A 20,657-nucleotide genomic window follows, 5' to 3' on the forward strand; every position below is an offset into this window, starting at 1 on the left:
TTGGCCTTTCAATGCTAGTAACCAAACCCAGATTGGGGCGGAAAAAAGATTAAACCATGTTTTTCACAGATGGTTCAAAGTACTGTTTAAATAAGGTGTAAATGAGTTGTTCTCACTGTAACTTCTACTTTGTAATATTTTGTAGCTTTTTTCTCTCTAAAGTTGTTATGAAATAAGCCATTATCTCCTAGCACAGTGTTTTCTTGTGAGCTTCTTTAACTGGGGTAGTCCCTTTACTGATACTTATTTCCATCAGAATGTGTCCATTAAGAGGATTCTAGTGTCCTTTTAGAACATAACAAAAGGGAGAGATACCTTAGAGAGAGAGAGACCTTACCTCAATTTCTTGGTACGAGCTGTTGATCATAGCAATCAGCATGTTGAGCAGAACTACAACCATTGTTACATTGTATATGCCATACAAAACATAGCCAATATTCTCTATGAATTTATGATCATATTTGAGGACAACTGAAGTCACTTCAGATAAACCAAATATTGACCAAAACAAGGTCTTGAAACTTTCTTCAACTCTGTATGAAAGAATCGAGAGGAATGTTACTAATTATATAATAAATACACAGTTCTTATGACAAATTTAGTAAATAACCTCAAATTTCTGTCTGTGATTTAGATTTTAAAGTTTTGTAAGGGATTTTAGTGTAGATGTTTAATCAAAACAACAAATACAAAAAATATTTTTTCACCGAACGTTTGATTTCTTCCCATCTTGATTTGACTATACTGGGAGCAGAGGGTGCTCAACATCTCACAAACTCAGGCTATGTCTACACAACAGAGATGATATCAGCACAGCTATGCCAGCATAGCTCTGCCAGCCCAGTCCCACCAGCATAGTCCTTAGAGCAGACACAGCCTACACCAACAGAATGAGTTTCTCTGTCAATGTAAAAATGCCACCTCCCCAAATGACATTAGCTACATCGATGAAAGCACTCTTCGGTCAACATAGCTGCATCTACACCAGGGATTTCGTTGCCATAACTGTGTTGGTCAAGGGTGTTTTTTTTCACATATAGCTATGCTGATATAACATTTCAAGCCTCAGGCCTCTAGCGGGTAATGACTAAAATTTTGTATTTCCTTTTGCTTAAGCACAACTTCATACTTACGTTGTAAAAGCAGAGTTTACTTTAGCTCCAAGGTAGTAGGAGTAGAGTATGAACATCCCAATCATAAATGCAAAAAATACCATAATAAAAAGGACCATAAACTTAAAAATGTCCTTTACAGTCCTTCCAAGGGAAATCTGCAAGGGCCCAAAGCTCTCATTTGCAGGCAGGATATATGCAATCCGAGAGAAGCTAAGCACAACAGCTATTGCATAGAGACCTTCAGATATTATCTGTGGATCAGATGGGAGCCATTTGTCTCTGGCTGGAACACATGAAATAAAAGGGTAAATAATTGAGTTTCTTACTTATCACCATATTTAGAAAAATATAGCTATAGATTGGGAATTGTCATGCACATATCTGTATCTAGTAAGGACAAACATTTGTGGAGTCTAATAGCTGATGTTGTATTACAATTAGTTTTTAAGTTATAAATGAAGAATTTGAAATGTATACTTTTTCAGTGGAAGTTATAATGTAAAGAGACATGAGGATCTCTTCTAATAGTGTGTGTATTTACCTCTCTATTGGTAGTTAAGCATGAAAATTAATATGAGGATATACCCCACCATAGTATGCATTTTTTATATTATTACATATAACAGTTATAGATTCTATAATAATTAAAATCACTACTAATATTTGCATGTTTCTGTACATGATAAAATTTTCCAAAACAAAATTAAAACATAGTAGTATTCTTATATGTACCTAATCTTTATTTCTCTTTATTTAATTTGTTTAGGTATCTATAACAGCTATATAGGACCACTAATCATTATTCAGTCTTTCCTGAGTCTGGACGCTATGTCCCAGTCCATTTTTGTTTAACAACAATAATTATTTTGTATTTATATTGTATCAATGACTAAAGACTGCTGCTTTAATAAGATATAACCACAGATATGTTCTGTAAAAAAGTTATTTTGTAGGTTAAAATCATATAAAATATCCATAAAAGAGTAATAATGACATCATAAATAAGGACAGTAAAATAAATATTTAATACAAAAACTTTTTAGAGAAAAATTAACAGTGAATTTTGTGGAAATAAATACAATATTCGCTTTTTTTTCAGTAACATATGTTAATATCATGTCAATATCACCAAAGGTTGTGGGGTGTTTTTTGATTGTTTTGTTTTTTAATTAAAGCAATGGAAAGGCTAATAATTTATTAGGAGTTATCATATGCAGGATTGAATCAGCAGCAGTGTATGAAAGCGGCAGGGGGGTGGTTTAGTTTTTTTATGGAGAGCCAGCAGTGTTGGCTGAGGAACAAATGTAGTTTATTGAGTGCAACAGGCTATTTAGGTTTTTGTTACAATTTTCTCACCAAAAAAACAAGAGAGAGGAGTCTCCCCCTTATACCCATCAGCCCAGTTCAAATCTCCACTGTTCCTGATTCAGAGCAAGGACTTAAACCCAAGTCTCCCAGGTGAGGGCCCTAGCTACTGGGCTAAGGTAGCCTTGGAAGGATTAGACAGGACTGTCCCTAGGGAGCGTGCAGGGCCTGGGACAAATTAGCCACCGCTGGCTTGGGGGCCCCGCTCTGCATTGGCGGCTGGGCTGGATCCAGCCTGGTGCTGGGCAGCCTGCTGCTGCTGGCAGTTGTTGGCACCAACTGCGGGACTATTGTTGGCCATAGTGCCATGGTAGCTCAGGGCTCCGGCCGGGGTGGGGACTCGCTACAGCGAAACATGGGCAGCCGAGCCGGGCGCTGTCTCCGTTAAGACCGTGGGCGTGGGGCAGCAGCCAGGACCCCGGGCATGTGGGGTGGCAGCCAGGAGCCCAAGGGTGCTGCAGTACCCTCTGCAACCCTAGTTCCCACGCCGATGTCTTCCGGGACTGACCACGCTGGCCAATCACACCGGCCCGTGGGGCCTCCCCAAAGGGCAGGGCCCAGAGCGGTCACCTCAATTAGCCCTACCTAAGGGATGGCTCTGGGATTAGATTGTTATTGGTAAACACTGATGTCACCATACACATGCAAACGGACAAAAAATATTTCCATCGATAATAATCAAAATGAACAAATAGGCAAGTAAGAAAAATGCTGCTTGAGAACTTAGAGTCAAAATCCAATAATTTAGACTTGTGAATTAGGTTTGTTACAAATGGACAAGTGAATGAGCAGTAAAAACAGATCTGATATGTTGATTTAAAGATATTTATGTTGTATATTTTGACATCCGATGCTGACAATTTGTGTTTTAATGCTTTATAAAGCTTTAACTCTTTGAATTGCAACATCTACTGTCATTAAACATTTGTCTGATCCCCTCATAATTTCATGCAGCTGTGAAAATTTTAATAGATCAAAGTCTAAAAAAATTCTTAAAAATAAACAGCAATATTATCCGTCAAAATTATAAAACATAAAAATCAAATTTTGCCAAGCCTAGATATAGGATATTTTGGGGTGGGTTTCTCAATCTCACCTGTTGAAGCTGTTCCTCCCTTATAAAATGCTTAAGCATTCATTGGACCAGAAAGAGGATGAGAATGACTCTCTAGCCCAGTGGTTAACGCACTCACCTAGAAGACCCAGATTCTAGTCCCTGCTCCAATGAATATTTAAGTATTTTATAGAAAGTGGAACAGCTTTGACAGGAGAGACTGAGAGAAACCCACTCTAAAAAATACCCTATGCCCCAACACTCAGCTGGGAGACCTGGGTTCAAATCCCTGCTCTGTATCAGGCAGACTGGGGGTTTTAACTTGTGCGTGACATCCCACGTGAGTGCTCCAACGACTGGCTATAAGGAGGGTGGCATTATATCCTCAGCTGTGTTTGGTGTGGGGCCCAATCCAGAAGGCAGCCTCTAAGCATGCCTACCAGATCAGGCTCCACAGAAGAGATAGGAGAGGGAGTTTTTTGCATGTCCACCAGCAGAAATATAGGCACCTACAGGGTTAGGTGACGGCTGAGCAGAGGGTTTTGAGGATCTAAATTTTGGACTTAGGCACCTAAAGTGGCCGTAAGGCACCTAAATCCCTTGTTGAATCTAGCCCTAGGGGTCAAATTTAGTTCTGGCATAAGCAACTGCATGGACTTCGTGGTTATGCCCAGTTAAACCTGAGCTGAATTTGGCCCTATTTTGTTTAGTATTAGTATGTCAATACGTTATTTGTTAAACTGATGGTCACAACAAATACTTTTTAAAAAGCATAAAAAATAAAAACAAATGGGCAGAAACCTTAAGATAAATATTATGAAATCAAATAGTTGTAAAGGGTTTCTATTTATGCCTAACAATCCTAACACTGTCCCTTTATATGAGTGTCCACTAGTTTACTACTTGAAAGTAACATTCAAACTCACCATAAGTAAAATACTCTATTTCGGGTGGAAGTGTGACTACGGAGAGGTCATTCTCCTCAATGTAGTTGTCCACATATTGCTGTGCTTTGGTGGCCTGCAGAAATGCTAGGAGCCTGGCTGTGAAAGCAGCTATGAAAATGGACAACATCCCAAAATCCAGAACATTCCACAGCTGCAAAATATATTCCCTGGGTCCTTCTAGCCAGAGCTCTTTGCATTCTGACCACATCATACCTGCAACAAGAAAGGAATAGAGCCAGTTTGGTCACAACTGAGAATCATTTAACTTTCCCTCCCATAAAATCAGGATTCACCAGGAAGGCACTGAAGTACACATTTTTAGTATTACAGGGTTGCTACCTGTATCAACTTTCCTGGGGCTGTCTTTAGGGCCAAAGCTCAGTCATCATACATTGGGGCTGCTACATTGTAATATAATGACTTCACAGTGCAAACATCATGACCTCTCAATATGATGTTTTTGTTGCAGAAGGATATCTTTTAAAAGTGGAAGGATAACCCTACCAGCGCTCCTCTCCCATTTCACTTAATAACATACATAAAATCTCAAACAGGCTGGCAGATGATCAGGCAACGAAAAAAAAGTCTAGTAACAAAAACTGACTCATTAGCCCTTTGACACTGAAAGAAGCTGTGATTTCCTCCAGTGCTAAGTAAGCACTAATTAGCTAATGCATTAACATCAAGCCACGGAAACACCTGACCTTCTGGCATATACAACGGCATAGGCTTTGTGATCTTGTTTAAAATAACCAGTTTATGTTGTCAAGTATCAGAGGGGTAGCCATGTTAATCTGGATCTGTAAAAAGCAACAGAGAGTCCTGTGGCACCTTTAAGACTAACAGATGTATTGGAGCATAAGCTTTCGTGGGTGAATACTCACTTCGTCAGACGCATGCATCTGCATTCGTCATGCATCTGACGAAGTGGGTATTCATGAAAGCTTATGCTCCAATACATCTGTTAGTCTTAAAGGTGCCACAGGACTCTCTGTTGCAGTTTATGTTATTACACTATTGTATCAGTGATATTACACCAATCCTATTACATTCTGAAAGCTATGATATTATTGATATGATATCTATGATATTACACCAAACCTGGGTTTCTGCCACAAATGCCAGGATTTCTGAACATTGTAGTAGTATCATTGTGAGTCATTGAGTTTTCCATTTATTACACAGTGGTACAATCTTCCTCCTCTGAAGAACACAGCTGGCCATTTTACTTTTGCAAATATGTGGAAAATTACTCATTTTACAATGTTAAATAAAATTGTTCATTACACTGAACATAAGAAGACATGTTGGTGATGTTTACTTAACTGAGACAGCTCTTACTGAAAGCAGAAGAAACTAGAAACATGCCTTTCCTACCCATGGCACCTTTGTACACCAGGGGCTGCATGAGGGGCAGTGTGGATCTGCTTATGCCAATTGTTGGCTGCTGGAAGTTTTCCTCTGGGAGCCACTGTAGCCCCTGAATACCACTGGAGCCATATACACGGCTGCAGTGGGGGGTCAGCATTTGGGCCTCACGTTTTTCTTTTAGAATGTCTATCTACACAATACAGCTGTCGTGGAATTGGAGTGAAGCAGTAATATTCTATACTTACCAAGCACCCACACCATGATCAGCATCTCTGTCCAAGTGAACTGGGTAGTTTTCACCCTAAAGATCTGTTTAGGGTAATCAGTAACAGTGACATTTGGGAGGGTTGTGATGCCTTCAAATCTGTCTGAGGCATTGAACACCAGTAGGCCCAAGAAAATAATGAAGGATGCTGCATGTGCCACAAATTTCATAAATGGGCTGCGGAGAATTTTTCCAAGCTGTGAAGACAAAACAAAACCAGTCCCTCATTTTTTAAAAAGATACAGCATTTCCCTTGCATCACACAGCTCAGAAGCATAAAGAGGCACTTACAGATAATGGTGGACTAGAATTAAAGTACCCACTAATGCTTAGGGATACCCTTTAAGTGCACTGAACAGTCATGCAATGGTATCATTCCTGACAGTAGTCTCAAGAAGGCAACCCATACAGGATGATGTCCTGTCAGTCAGCATTTTTGATGCTCCATAATCATATAGAAGACAATGTTTGCAGAGTATCCTCTCGGGAATTACATCCACACCATATCAGCATTCACTACTGTTCAGAGAGGACCTGATCTAATGCCCATGGAAGTCAATGGAGAGGTGGATCAGGCCCAGGGAGAAGTGGATAACAAAATATCTTCTCTACCAACAGGGAAGATATCCAAAGTTTTCAGGGCATTATTAGTTTACCTATGATAATTAGCTGTATCGAGTTCAGCAAATCAGAACATCAAAGCACTATTTATATCATGCCTGAGGAAAAGCAGACTCTTCTCTGGATGATGTATTCATAGCATAAAATATCCCCCAGATCAAGACTTTGTAAATGCTTTTTAAAAAAATAATTGGAAAAATTTACACAGCAACAAAGTAAGTAAAACGAGTTCAGAAATATTAACATGTTTAAATGAATTCATCTGGATTAAAAGAGCACTCTGTGGGCTAGAGAGTGGCTCTATTAATGTTGCTGCATTTGGGGTGGGTGGAGGTGCATTACAACAGTGGCAGTGGCCAGCAGCAGTCTTCTTGCAGAAGACAGAGGAAGCAGCACACTTCAGGGAAGCTGAAGGGAAAGCACTCTGGAGCTGCATTTGCTACCTCCTGTACAAAGAGGGCGCATGTGATCCCATTTGCAGTAGCCCGGTGCCACAAGCCAGTGTGGTAAGGGGCAGGGCCATAGCTCACCTTTTCTGGAGGGATTCTACTGCCAACCTCTTGCGGGGGGGAGGGGGGGGTCTTGTACCTCTGTTGGTGCTGTGACTCCCCAGTTTATGCACTCAATGAGTGACAGTGAAAGGGCTCTTGGGGGATGGGCATTCTTTCCCCCAACCTCCTGTAATGCACCCACAAAAGAGCAATCAAATTCTGGCCCAAAGACTTCGGGTAACTATGGACCAGTGTGTCATTTAGATGTTGGCCTAAAGTGGAGACTGTGCAGAGATGCAACCATCCCACACCATTGGGAAATCCAGGAGGGACTGCATCTTAGGAAATACAGTTTCTACCAGTTTTCTCTCCCAGCTTCCTTCCAACCCCTTTTGGAGTGAATAGCACCCTTGGGGATATATGCACAGAGCAGTCTCTGAAGACCCCTGCGCGTAAGGACTACTGTTACCCCTGTCCTTTCATGAGATATTGCAAGGTTAGTGGTGGTCAGAACTTCTTGCCTCAACCCCTGCACAGTCTCTCAAAGATGCAGGAATTATCTGGCTCCCCAAATATAGCAAGGGAATAATACTAAGTTAGTGCAAACATATCAGTTGTATTCATAGATTCCAAGGCCAGAAGGGACCATTGTGATCATTTGCTCTAACCCCTTGTATAACACAGGCCACAAAACTCCCCAAAATAATTCCTAGAGCATAGCTTTTAGAAAAAACATCCAATCTTAATTTAAAAATTGCAGTGTTAGAGAATCTACCATGACCCTTGGTAAATTGTTCCAATGGTTAATTACCCTCACTGTTAAAAATTTACACCTTATTTCCAGCCTGAATTTGTCTTCAACTTCCAGCCATTGGATTGTGTTATACCTTCCTCTAATAGATTAAAGAATCCATTATCAAATATTTGTTCCTCATATAGGTACATATAGACTGTAATCAAGTCCCCACTCAACCTTCTTTTTCTTAAGATAAATAGATTCATAGATTCTTAGGCCAGAAGGGACCAATACGATCATCTAGCCTGACCTCCTGTACAGCACAGGTCTTAGATAGATTGAGCTCCTTGAGTCTGCCACTGTAAGGCATATTTTCTAATCCTTTAATGATTCTCTTGTGGCTCTTCTCTGAACCCTCTCCAATTTATCAATAACATTCCAGAACTGTGTGCACCAGAACTGGACACAGTATTACAGCAGCAATCGCACCAGTGCCAAATACAGAGGAAAAATAACCTCTCTACTCCTACTTGAGATTCCCGTTTATGCATCCAAGGATCACATTAACTTTTTTGGCCACACCGTTGTACTGGGAGCTCACGTTCAGCTGAGTATCCACCATGACCCTCAAATCCTTTTCAGAGTCATTGCTTCCTAGAATAGAGTTCCCCATCCTGTAAGTATGGCCTACAGTCTTTGTTCCCAAATGTATATATTTTCATTTAACCCCATTAAAATGCATGTGTCCTTACACCTAGCTTACCAAGTGATACAAATTGCTCTATATCAGTGACCTATCTTCATTATTTACCGCTCCAATTTTTGTGTCATCTGCAAACTTGATCAGTGATTATTTTCTGTTTTCTTTTGGGTCATTGATAAAAATGTTGAATAGCATAGGGCCAAGAACGGTATTAATTATGACATAAGACAAAATATTATGTGAGATTTTAAAACCTCATCTGAAGTTCTGCACTAACAGCAATATCCTTTCACAAGAAAGCCAGTGAATTTAGTGAGTGAGGAGTCTAAAGTAGTTTCCCTATCTCAAGGTTTCCCTGGACCTGAAGTCAGGGGTCAGATTCAGTGAGCTGAGCAGTAAAGTATGCACTAATTTGACATTCACTAGTTATACAAAAGGACTTTAATAGCCCCTGTTTGTACCTGACCTTTATAAAGCATTTTTAAATTACAGTATTAAGCAGTTGATCTGTACGTCCAATACTTTGATTTCACATGAGCATTCAAAAACGGCCAAGTGTTTCTGGCAGTGGGAATTAAAGCTCCTGGAGAAATGTCATTTTTTCCATATCAGACATTAAAAAAAACCTGATCATGAGTTTACATGACATCAGTCTACCATGCAGCTATAAGGGTTACCTTTACAACAGCTCATCAAGGGAAGTGACATTTCAGAAGATAATCTGAGTAACAATTATGCTATTTCATAAAGATTAAACTTTCAAATAAACAAATAAACAAATGACCAGGGAAAGAAAACATCAGTTTCCTTTTAAAAATGTATGGTGTGTGCAGAATCTTATCACCTCTTAAAGGTGAACTGCAAAGCAAAATATAAACTCAAATGGAACACAGAGTTCTGTGCTGGATACCCCCTCTGAACGAGCTTGTGGGGAAGGGCCAGGAAGACATTCCGCAAAGAAGTAAGTTCTAAGTAAACTTTAAAAAAACCTTCTCTCTGTGAAATCCTCTTTTGTTCTTCCTGGTTTACTGAAGATATATCAGAATACATCATTTGATTGACATCACACATATCATGGAATGAATGGATTTCAGTGAGACTGCTGGTATTTGTGTTATGACATCATCTGTAAACCTAGAAACACCAGGATGATTTCACCAAGGGAAAATATAAATGTGAAATGATTTGTTTAAAATGTTGTTCTCTTCTGAATGCCCCCACAGTGTGGTTAGAAAACTGTGCTTCATTTAAATTTTGCTTTGCAATTCACCTTTATAAGCAATCTGACCTAACAGTTTAGCAACAACAAGTATTTCATTTAGGGCTCAATCCTGTACCATTGAAGTCAATGGTAGTTTTCCTATAGAATTATCTGAGAGCAGAATCAGATCCCTGAGATGCCAGCTGAGAGGAACTGATATAGAGCTTTTTGGGCCACTGTAGGAAGTGGTCATTAGCAAAAAGTACATAGTACTTGTACAAGTTCAAGTGAATAGCTGGTATCATGGAGAGAATCTAACCCAAAATATTAAAACAAACATAAATATCATGGAGTCTGAGAGAGCTTATTACATATCTTAGTTCTCAAACACAATTTACTTGCACATAGAATAACATTTCCTCCTCATACTTGAACAATCTTATCCCCTCTTTAAAATAAAAGAATTTGGTTCAAGGCTGCGATTTCTAAAAAATCTGAATAATCAGTTAAAATTCAGGTGATACAAAACTAGGAGTGCAAGATTACGTTGCAGATGACAGTAACTGAAAAGGAACATCTGGACCAGTACATGGTGTTTAATATGTAATTTATAAAAAATCTGTACCCTGCTACATGGTGCAATCCAGTAACCAATGGCAAGAAGTGGAAGGCCCAATGCAACAACCAGCACAACGAGACACTTGATAGCTATGGTCTGTTCCCGTAATCCTGACAGATTTTCATACCAGATAGTCAACAGCTGTTGCTGACAGTTTGGATGGGCCACAAACTGTAGATAAAAAGAAAGAAAATCAAGGTTCAATACAATTTATAATAAGAATTATATAAACATTACATGCAGGATCAGCAAATAAATAAATAACAAGTATTAATTTAGATCTTTAAAAGCATGTTCTTTTTGTCCTTTCCTAACATTTTGGTTAATTTATAAATAAACAAAAAAGAGAAGGAATAGAAACTGAAGTGATGATCTGAATTAATGAGCCAAATTCTGCATTTGGATGCACATGTGGGCAGCGCTCATTAACTTTAACAAAAGCCTCACATCTGAGACCAAGTTTGGCTCTACAGATTATGGGCTAGCTCCTTCGGAGCTGAGTGCTCTCATGCGTTTTCACAAATTGCTCAGCCCCAGCAGACCAAAATTGTTCCAATCTATATGAAGTGTTTCTATGGATCCCAGAACTTTCAGATCTGAAACTAACTCACCTGTAACCCTGCCCCCTGCCACTCCCACACACAAAGAATCTAATTTCTTTTTGAAAACCGAATTACTTTTTGAAAGCATTAAGCACCTCTTTCACTAAATATCCCATTTTAAGTTTAAAATGGACTAAAACAAGAAATATAAATCAGCAAGATTATAATATAAGGTTTGGAACACTCTTACTGAGCAGCAGAAGCTATATTGTAATGTGTATTGTAGTGGCACTGTGTAGTTATATTAGTCTCAACAAGGCATGATACCACTACTCATCTGACTTCTTAACAATATGGAAAGCAATCACAGGACATTTCTAACAATCCCAATGGAATGGAATTCTGTGGAAAACAAACAAAAATTGCCACGATGTAATACAAGGAAATTCCATTTTGGGAATCTAGTGAAAAGCCACTCTCGTGGTCCATAATGCTACCAGAACTCTCCGTTTACTGTGTTACATGCTTTGTTATAAATTATTCTAAACATTTAAAATAGATATCACAATCTATTATCATGTTTCCTCTGTTCTTCTAGAAATTCATGACCTCAACAATATCTTAGCTGAAAGATACTATTAAATGGCGTAGTTCGATGGTCTTCCAAAAATGATTCTTTCTCTTGTATTATTTTAAAAATCAAAAGGTTCTTGAACATAGAGATTGTTACCACTATGCAGTTTTATGCTATAATTACATTTATTTATTAATTTACTAGTTTTACTGAGCTGTTAACATCATAACAACACCTTACCGAGGCTCAAATGAGATCTGAGAGGTGTATGTTTTAACTAAAAATACTAAAATCTGTTCTTTTTAGTTACAGTAGATCATTTGATTTTGAACAAATCTCTCATATGGGAGGTTTATTTTATTTTTGTCCAGTGCACATTATTTTTATTTGTTCATTTAGATTGCAGTAGCGCTCAAAAACCCCAATCAGAATTGGGACACCATAGTGTTACATGTTGGACAAACACATAAGGAGACATGGTCCCTGCCATAAAAGATCTCAGGTCAACATTTTAAAACTTGAGTGCTTAAAGTTATGCACCTAAATCCATATTTAAGCATTTAAATAAGAGTGTCCTGATTTTCAGAGGTGCTGAGTATACACTGCTCTCATTAACTCTAAATCTTTAAAATCAGGCCACTTATTTAGGTGCCTGAATAATGAATTTACATGCCTAACTTCCAGAGACTCAAATGTGTTCATTTGGGATGGGATTTGCAAATCTTTCTGTGCTGGCCTAACTCCGATTGAGGTGAATAGTAAAACTCCCACGCCATTTCTAAGTGCTTTTGAAAATTCCACGCTTACGCTTTAGAATCTAAAAAGGCAAAAACTAGACAAAAGGTGAGGCAAAGATGTATAGCATACAAGTGAAGCGATCAGTGTCCTAACAACAGACAGAAACAGACAGACAGAGAAATGCTATCAAGTTGAGTGTAGGAACTTGCTTCTCCCAGTTAGCTATTAATTATCACTGTTATTAATAAATACAACATTAGCACTGGGTTGCTTGTCAGATGCTATCATTCATGCGAGGTTTACTGTCTTGTAGTTTCCACAGCCTTTTTTTCCGGCTGTCAGAAAGTTTAATGGAAATAATACATGAAAGCTTTAGATCCAAAAATGATACATCCTATGGGATCTATTTCCTGTTAATGTACAGGGATCTTTCTTCTTTCAGGTACATTATATTTATCTGCAACAAGTAGATGCATGCACACATTACTTTCATTAGCATCAGTAAGAGATTCACATATACATAGAGAAGGGTATATTCACCAAAACGTAATTCTATATTGACAAGCTGTGACTAACTCTGCGTGGAGTACTGTACTTAATTCCATTTTAATATTTATTACAAATAAACACTGATATAAGAAATAGAAAATGTAGCGTAAAAGAAATACACTTGCATTTGTTTTGATAACTTTTAAGCTTTAGTCTATTAAAATCAGTTTTGTTTTGATTTTGTTTAAAAGTGAGTTTGTTTAGCACTGTTTTTTAAACCTTGACTTTGCATTTCTATATTATTGTGAAGATGTACAGTAAGACCGCCATGTAGTGAGAGAGTGGTGTGAAGTTGTGCACAAGACTAAGCAGGGTGAGCACAAAAGTAATAGCATCCTCATTGCTCTAAAACTGATTCCTTTTCTAGTTCTGGGCAAGTCTGACTTTTAACCTCAGTTTCTCCATTTGTAAAATGAAGATAATAAATAGCATTTATCTGAGACAGACTGTCTCACATGGTGTTGTGAAGATTCAATTAATGTTTGCCATGCACTTTAAAGATGAGAAGTACTATTCAAGAGCAAAGTATGCTTACTTTGTAATATTTATAAAGTAGTTAAATTGGCCAATACTTGTGTAACAAAGTGAGAATATTTTTAAATATTTTTATGAATCCTCTGTTTGCCTCAATTTCTCCCATACTTTACATTGCTACCCAGTTGGGAGAAAAGGATTAAGTTTGATCTCAGGGCGGACTAAGAGACATAGGTGTGTTACCTCCCTGTCTGGGTGCAATGAATAGAGTCATTAAGAAACTGGCCAAAACCATCCCAGCTCAATAAGGGGTCTAAAGAGACAATGCAAGCTCCAATGACTCCTGGATTGACACTCTCAAGAGGGAAGCTGAGCAGAGACCCCCAACTTGAAAACAAAGGACTGGGATGTGTGAGATAGGAGAGCATAAGTGTGGGCACTGGAAGAAACTTGAGCTCTCTCGCACATGGGGACTGATTAAAGAGGAAGTCAGAGAGACAGAGCCTGAAAATGGAGTTCACTACAGATTGGCTGGTGAATTATGGCTTGACCAGAATGGACTATGCTTTAACCTTCATTTCTCTATGCTAACCTAAGGACTTCCTATGCTGTGTTCCACCTCATTAATAAATCCTACTCTGTTTTGAAAATGCTGTTTGGATGTCATTACAATACTGGCTGGGGTGCACTAGTCCCTGAAGAGTGTACAAGTCTCTATCAGGAGTCTCTCTCAGTTGGACTCACTGGGTAGAGCTCAGCGTGTGAAGCAGGGGTGCTGGAGCCCAGTAGCTCTCCCTAGGAAGTGGTGAGGCTGTATGGCCTACCCTGAAAGAAGAGTAAGACCCCTGGGGAGTCAGGCACACTAAAGGGGTTCCTCCAAAAGACTGTGCAAAAGCTGGGGCATAGCACAGATCCTGCCGATCTGTGATAACTTGCCACTAAATTAGAAAATTATAGGAGTCTTCACAATTTTTTTAAATTGTTCTGATAACACCATACAGTACTCCTGTACGAACGCTAGCTAATTCTCTATGTAGCTCAGACAGATTGTTTCAGACTGCATTTTGCGGTTTGAACTGAGTTCCTCAAACTAAATCAATATAATGTAAGCATTGTACATCTACTTTACTATTCTTCATTCTCTGTTGAGATCATAAGGTACCATTCATTGTTGCTTGCCAACTCTCTTGCAAGCTAACTTCCACTTAATGTCAAATATCATTTTAAAATGCTTATAGTAAAATAGGGCAGGCTTCTTAACAAAAATTAAATCAAGAGGCAGGTAATGAAGACAAGGAAATCTCTCATCTCTTAGGGAGAAAAATGTTAATTTGATGCAGTGGCTTTAAACAGGGAAGTGATCTTCACCTTTTAATCCACTTTGCTAGAAAGAAAATTCTCTAAATACGCTGGTGTGTGACTCATGTGCCAACTAAATCACATAGTAAAGCATTTTCTGCTTACAATGGAATGGCAGATCAAGAGCTAAAAGTCATTAAGAGCTTAATGTACATCTGGTCTCTTAACTAACTGTCACCACTTAGAAAAGTGAGGGTCATCCTGAGTTAATTAGCAACCTGGCCCATTTTGAAAAAATACACACAAATATTATTTTATTTGGAATTTGGCTTGTTTTGAGTTCTAGTTTTCTTGTGCTCTTTCCTTTTGCAAGAATAAGCCCCACCCTTTGCACAGATAGATCCACTGTTCACCAGCAGGGGCACCCAGCAGGAAGCAGCAGGTTCACCTTGAGCAGCAGAGAAAGACTGAAGTCAACAGGTTACTTCTAGTTCAGGAAACTGTATTTAAGCCAGCCCTAAAAAATCTTGGGGAAAGGGGAAGTAATACCTGCCTCACCCCAAATATCTGGGGGACTGGGAAGAAACAGCCCCTCTACTCCAATAGTTATTACTCTAGGGAGGTACAGGCGTCCTGGTCCTGGAGAGTGAAGTCCCCCAGTGCAAGCACATTTCTAATACGCATCCACAGACAAGTCTAGCCAACCAGTAGGCTTGTTGCTAATGGTCTAGTAGCATTTTGATTTAACATTAAGAGGAAAACTGCCCATGTTAGCTATTTCTTCACTGACACGAGAGAGGACCAAGTGGGGAAGAGAGTATTGTCAACAGTTATGCAAGTTCCCTTCAGGAAACAGATCAAAGAGCCGCCAAGAGGAGATTAGAGGTGAATTTAACCATTGACAACTGCATTATCTCCCCTTTATTCTATTTTATGTAGGTTTTTAAACCATGTTCATCACCATAGTATCTGACCACTTTCCAGTAGTGCATTAAGCAACATGAGTATCTGTCATTTGTTGTTTGTTTTCTCATCCTCTCCCGGGGGAAGCGTGTACAGTGGAATGTCTTGTTCATGTAGGATTTTAGAGAATTTTGGTTTTGTTATAAATATACACGTTGCTACATATTTATGTCAAAGAAGGCAAGGTCAAAAAAATGTGCCTTGAACTTGAAGTGGAAGGTGGTAAGGTTTGTGATGGTCCTTAGATCTTGGGGGAGTTCACTCCACATCTCAGGGGGGCCTCTAAATAAAGCTCTGGCTCCCACACAGACAACTCTTACTGGAGAAGGCTTCGTTGTGCTAGCGGAGCGTTGTTGTTGACCACAGTCTTCATCCTGGCGCTTTAGGTGGTCTTTTAAACATCCTGGGCCCAGATCATAGAGCACCTTGAAGATAAGGATCCCTCACCAAATCTTGTCACTTCTCCTATAACGGCTCTGAAACCCACTGGATCCACTACCAAAATTTTAATTCATGCTTTGGTCATTTCTAACCTCACCACTGCAATCTCTTCTTTGGCTTCCATCTTCTCAGCTTTCCCCCTACAATCTCTTCAGGATGCTACAGCTCAAACTCTCTTCCAACCACATCACCCCTTCCACTGGTGACTTCTGCATTTCTGCTATCTCACATTCTCACACCCGCATCCACCTCATCTTTCATTACATTTATCTATTTTAGGGCCCAATCCCACTCCCATTAGGGTGACCAGACGTCCCGATAAAATCGGGACTGTCCCGATTTTGAGCTGTTTGTCCCGCGTCCCGACCGATCTCTGGTCGGGACGCAATTTTTGTCCCAATATTTTGTGCCGCCGGGATCACTCGGCTTTTTTTTTTTTTTTTTTTGCCCCCCTCGGTGTCCTGATATTTTCTTCATCTCATCTGGTCACCCTAACTCCCATTGAACTCTTAATAGGCACAGAGGCCAGATCTGATAAGCCAATTTTATATAGCTGTTTTTGACTTTAACATCTTGTAGATAGTTAACAGAGAACCACATTTCACTATTCAGTTTTCATTTAGTTTACTGACTATGAAAATTCAGGTAACAATGCAAGTTGTAATACATATCTATTTTTCTGTATGAGTAGATGTAATTATAGAATTACATCATTCATTTTTAACATTCTCATGAATTGTGTTAAGTCCCTGTGATGATGCATCTGCCCCACACTGGCAGAAAAGAGGTTAAAAGCTACCCTAGGGAGGCTGTGTAGGAGACAGCCAATCACAGAAGGGCTTATAGGAGCAGCCAATCAGGGTCAGGCTGGCCCATATAAGAAGAGCTGCAGAACAGAGGAGGGGCAGTCACTCCCTGGAGCTTGAGAAGGGAGGAAGACTGGCTGCTTTGTAGGTGGAGGGCAGCAAGCACCCTGGACAGAGCAGTACTGCAGCCAGAGACCCAGGGAGCTAAAGGCAGCACCTGGCAGGCTGCAGAGATCTGCAGACTTGAGGCCCCGATGCAAGGTGCTGGAGCCACTGAAGGAAGTGGCTAGACCATGGACTGCAGTTTGCCACTGAGGGGAGTGGCTGGACAGTACTCTGGCCAAACTCCCATTGATTTCAGTTGAACATTCCTGTAGTGGGTTTTGCCTAAATAAGAACTGCAGGATTTGGCCCACTGAGAGCAACTTCTGTGAGATTGTTTGCAGTTTAAATACAGAGATAGCTAGCACACAATAAGGAAGGACAAGCAGCATTGCAGCAACTCCTTAGCCTGGTGAGCCAATCTAGTTGTACTAAAGAGTTTCTCCTGGCTTTTACTTCCTTTGGACATATGCTGTTTGAGAGGCTGCAAAATCATACCCTGTTTCTGGAGCAGGGCTACGTTTTTTTTATGCAGGGCATAGGATAGTAAGTGTAGGCGCTCTGTTGGATAGTCAGAGTTATGAGCTGCATTTCCCACACAATGCACTTCTGAGGACATTAGCTTTTAACTCTTTTTTTTAAAAAAGAGGCTTTTTTTCTCATTAATTATCACATGGCGCTGCAATCCTAGCAATGCTTGGCTGTACTTTTGTCTTGCAGAAGTTCACTTATCTTTTGTAGATGAACTCAGAAGTCCAGACAGAAATATGGGAGGCTAAGGACTATGGGTGAAATTTTCAGGCGTGCCTCACTTACGCATTTTTCAAAATGTTACCCCACTTCCTTGTGTGAAGCCAAGGAGTGTTTAACACAAAGTTGAGGGTATGAGGGCAAACGTACCCTTTGTAACCCCCCAAACCCAAATCTGCTCTGCAATTTGACGGCTGTTACAACTTGCACCAGCTGCCAATGGCCCCAACAGGCTATTACAGCACCAAGGGGCCCTCCCAGGGTGGAGATTCCCTGGCCATGCCCCCTTTCTCCTTATCATGCTCTCTGTCCTGGCCATCTGTTGGGAGTGGCATAGGCATAACTACGGTGACTTTACCCCATCTGAGGATCTCCATAACCAGCACAGATTCTCTGGGGTCACCATGGTCACCAATTCACTGGGTTTAGGTCCTGTTGTGCCAATGGAATGGCCCAAGATTAGGACCTAAAACCTTTAATTTATCTACAGAACAGGTACAGTGTGTGCACCAGAAACACGCACTCCATGCCACCGTCTTAATGTGCTCCTCAACTCGATTTGAGGAGACTGAATGGACATTGAGACTGAGCAATCTTCTTTCTCTCTCTCTCTCTGCTGAGAATGCAAAGAAAAAAAATACCATAGTGATGGTGATTTTTTGCAGTGAAGATGCTTGTCTACAGGGACTTGATTACAAAGACAGCTCATTTAACAAAGCATTGAAAAGACAGCAGATGGTAAAGAACTTTCAGGGTATGTCCTCACTACCGGCCGGATCGGTGGGCAGCGATCGATCCCCAAGCGCTCTCCCATCGACTCCTGCACTCCAGCTTGGCGAGAGGCGCAGGCAGAGTTGACGGGGGAGTGGCAGCAGTCGACTCACCATAGTGAAGTAAGTAGATCTAAGTAAGTCAACTTCAGCTACGTTATTCATGTAGCTGAAGTTGCGTAACTTAGATCAATCCCACCCACCCCCAGTGTAGACCAGGGCTCAGTCTCTACCAATCCCTTCTAGGCTTTTAGACCATGTTCATATTGGCTAGCTTTGAACCACTGATCTAGAGAGAGGTTCCTGTTCCCATCATTAAACATGTGTTAAGAATTGTGAAGTTTGCCAAGAATTGTATTGGTTTTCCCCAATTTTGAAGTATGACAGGTTGTGCAAACACCAGCCTGGAAAGAAAGGGATTAAGCAGCTGCTCTGGCCCCAGGTGCCCACCCCACCCTATCTGCAAAGCACACACAGCTTGGAGGAGGAGATCAAAAGGGGAACAGGCCAGCTTAGTAGAGGAGCAGACAGTGAAGGGAACTGACCTACACTTTGAGCTCTTGGGAAGGAGCAGTGGGAGAGGTCCTGTTGCCCGAGGCTCTGGTTGCAGAGACAATACCAGAGCCATAAGGGAGAGACTTGCAACACTCAGAAGATCTGAGACTTTACCTTTGATGTCAGTTATTTACTGTTTATTACTTTACCTGTTGGGAAAGAGGGGACTGGTAAGAAAGTGATCCAGGGCGGCAGCAGTATAGCTCTTTTGGGCACAGGTCTTAGAAAGGGCAGGCCCTGGTTCCCCTACCACCAGGAGGGCAGAAGGCATAAACCCTACCCCTAACAGGGAGAACCTGGGTAAGGGAAGATCCTAAAGGCCTATCACCTAACCAACAGGGCTACCCCATTAGGGCTCTTTATATAACTGCAAAAGGGGTGGACAGAGAGGTGTGACCTAGGCAGAGGGTTGGAGTACAAGAAGAGCAGACCACCACAGGGCTGGAGTGGCTGACATCAGGGGCGGTGCCAGAGAAGAAGTAGCCTTGCTACACCTGTGCCCAACCAGAAGAGGACACCTGTGGTGAGCAGCTTCCTTCACTTGAAGATTTTACACTTTTACAAAACTGTATGATGGTTACTCATGTATTTCACCCTGTTGGAAAAGCATATAACCATAGCTAGTGGAAAAGTGGGTAAATAAAGTGGAAAATGGGAATTTTGAAAAGTTGGGAATTCCCATATTTTTGTGGGGATTTAAAAAAAATTAAATGGGAAACCATAACATTGTGAAAATAGCAGTATTTTTGTTATGGTAATTTTATCCTGACTCTGCACACAACCATCAGCATAAGTCATCCAATAAATAAAATATAGCTGTCACTATATTTCTTCTGTATGTGCTGCTAAAATTTCTTTACATGATAATGAATTGATAAAACCAGGTGGGTGAGGTAATCTCTTATGGGACCAACTTCTATTGATGAGAGAGACAAGCTTTCAAGCCACACAGAGCTCTTGTAAGAGCTCAAAAGCGTCTCTCTCACCAGCAGAAGTTGGTCGAATAAGAGATTATCTCACCCACCTTGTCTCTCTAATATCCTGGGACTGACACAGCTACAACTACACTGCATACAATGAACATTTAACTAATCGGTTGCATTCTACAGAGTTGTATTTCTGGCTGTAAAGAATATTCATTTCACAGAATAAAGTATTTTTATGGCAAAAAAAATCTTTGCCATTGGTATCCACTGCAGATATACTGTGATTTGAGTATTTACAAAAACATATGAATAAACTAATTGATTAACTGACAATAAAACTGAAGTGCATATTTCCACAATTGAACGCACTCTGATTTATTTAAACAGAAGACACTATAAGTCAGACAGAATTTTTTTCTATAAGGCTGCTTGATTAACAGTATCACATTTGCAGATGAGCTGTTTGGTGCTAATATGATGCTTTCAAAAATATGATAAAGAAACAGAGTAACAATTGAAATGTGTTCTCTTTCAGAGCAGTGAAATGAAGGCTCTCCTTAAAAAGAAAAATATGTGTAGATAGCTATACTAGTGGATAGATGCAAGACTTTCCAAGCAGGTTATGATATAATTTATTTGATCAATTCCAATACTGCAAGTAGCAAGTAAATATAACATTT

At 40.1% G+C, this 20,657-nt stretch overlaps 1 protein-coding gene across 3 annotated transcripts in view; it reads right to left on the minus strand.

Annotated features, from left to right (window-relative positions):
- Positions 1-20,657, minus strand: part of TRPC3 (transient receptor potential cation channel subfamily C member 3) — a 56,938-nt gene that overhangs the window by 13,831 nt on the left and 22,450 nt on the right. For all 3 annotated transcript variants that reach the window (XM_065404846.1, XM_065404845.1, XM_065404844.1), the window contains 5 exons: positions 10,495-10,659; positions 6,098-6,314; positions 4,461-4,694; positions 1,134-1,398; positions 338-533 (listed from right to left, as the gene is read on the minus strand). In XM_065404846.1, coding sequence (XP_065260918.1) covers positions 338-533; positions 1,134-1,398; positions 4,461-4,694; positions 6,098-6,314; positions 10,495-10,659 — 1,077 coding nt within the window. The remainder of the gene's footprint in view (positions 1-337; positions 534-1,133; positions 1,399-4,460; positions 4,695-6,097; positions 6,315-10,494; positions 10,660-20,657) is intronic.

The sequence above is a fragment of the Emys orbicularis genome, chromosome 5, assembly GCF_028017835.1.
Source record: "Emys orbicularis isolate rEmyOrb1 chromosome 5, rEmyOrb1.hap1, whole genome shotgun sequence".
NCBI classification, from domain to species: domain Eukaryota; kingdom Metazoa; phylum Chordata; order Testudines; family Emydidae; genus Emys; species Emys orbicularis.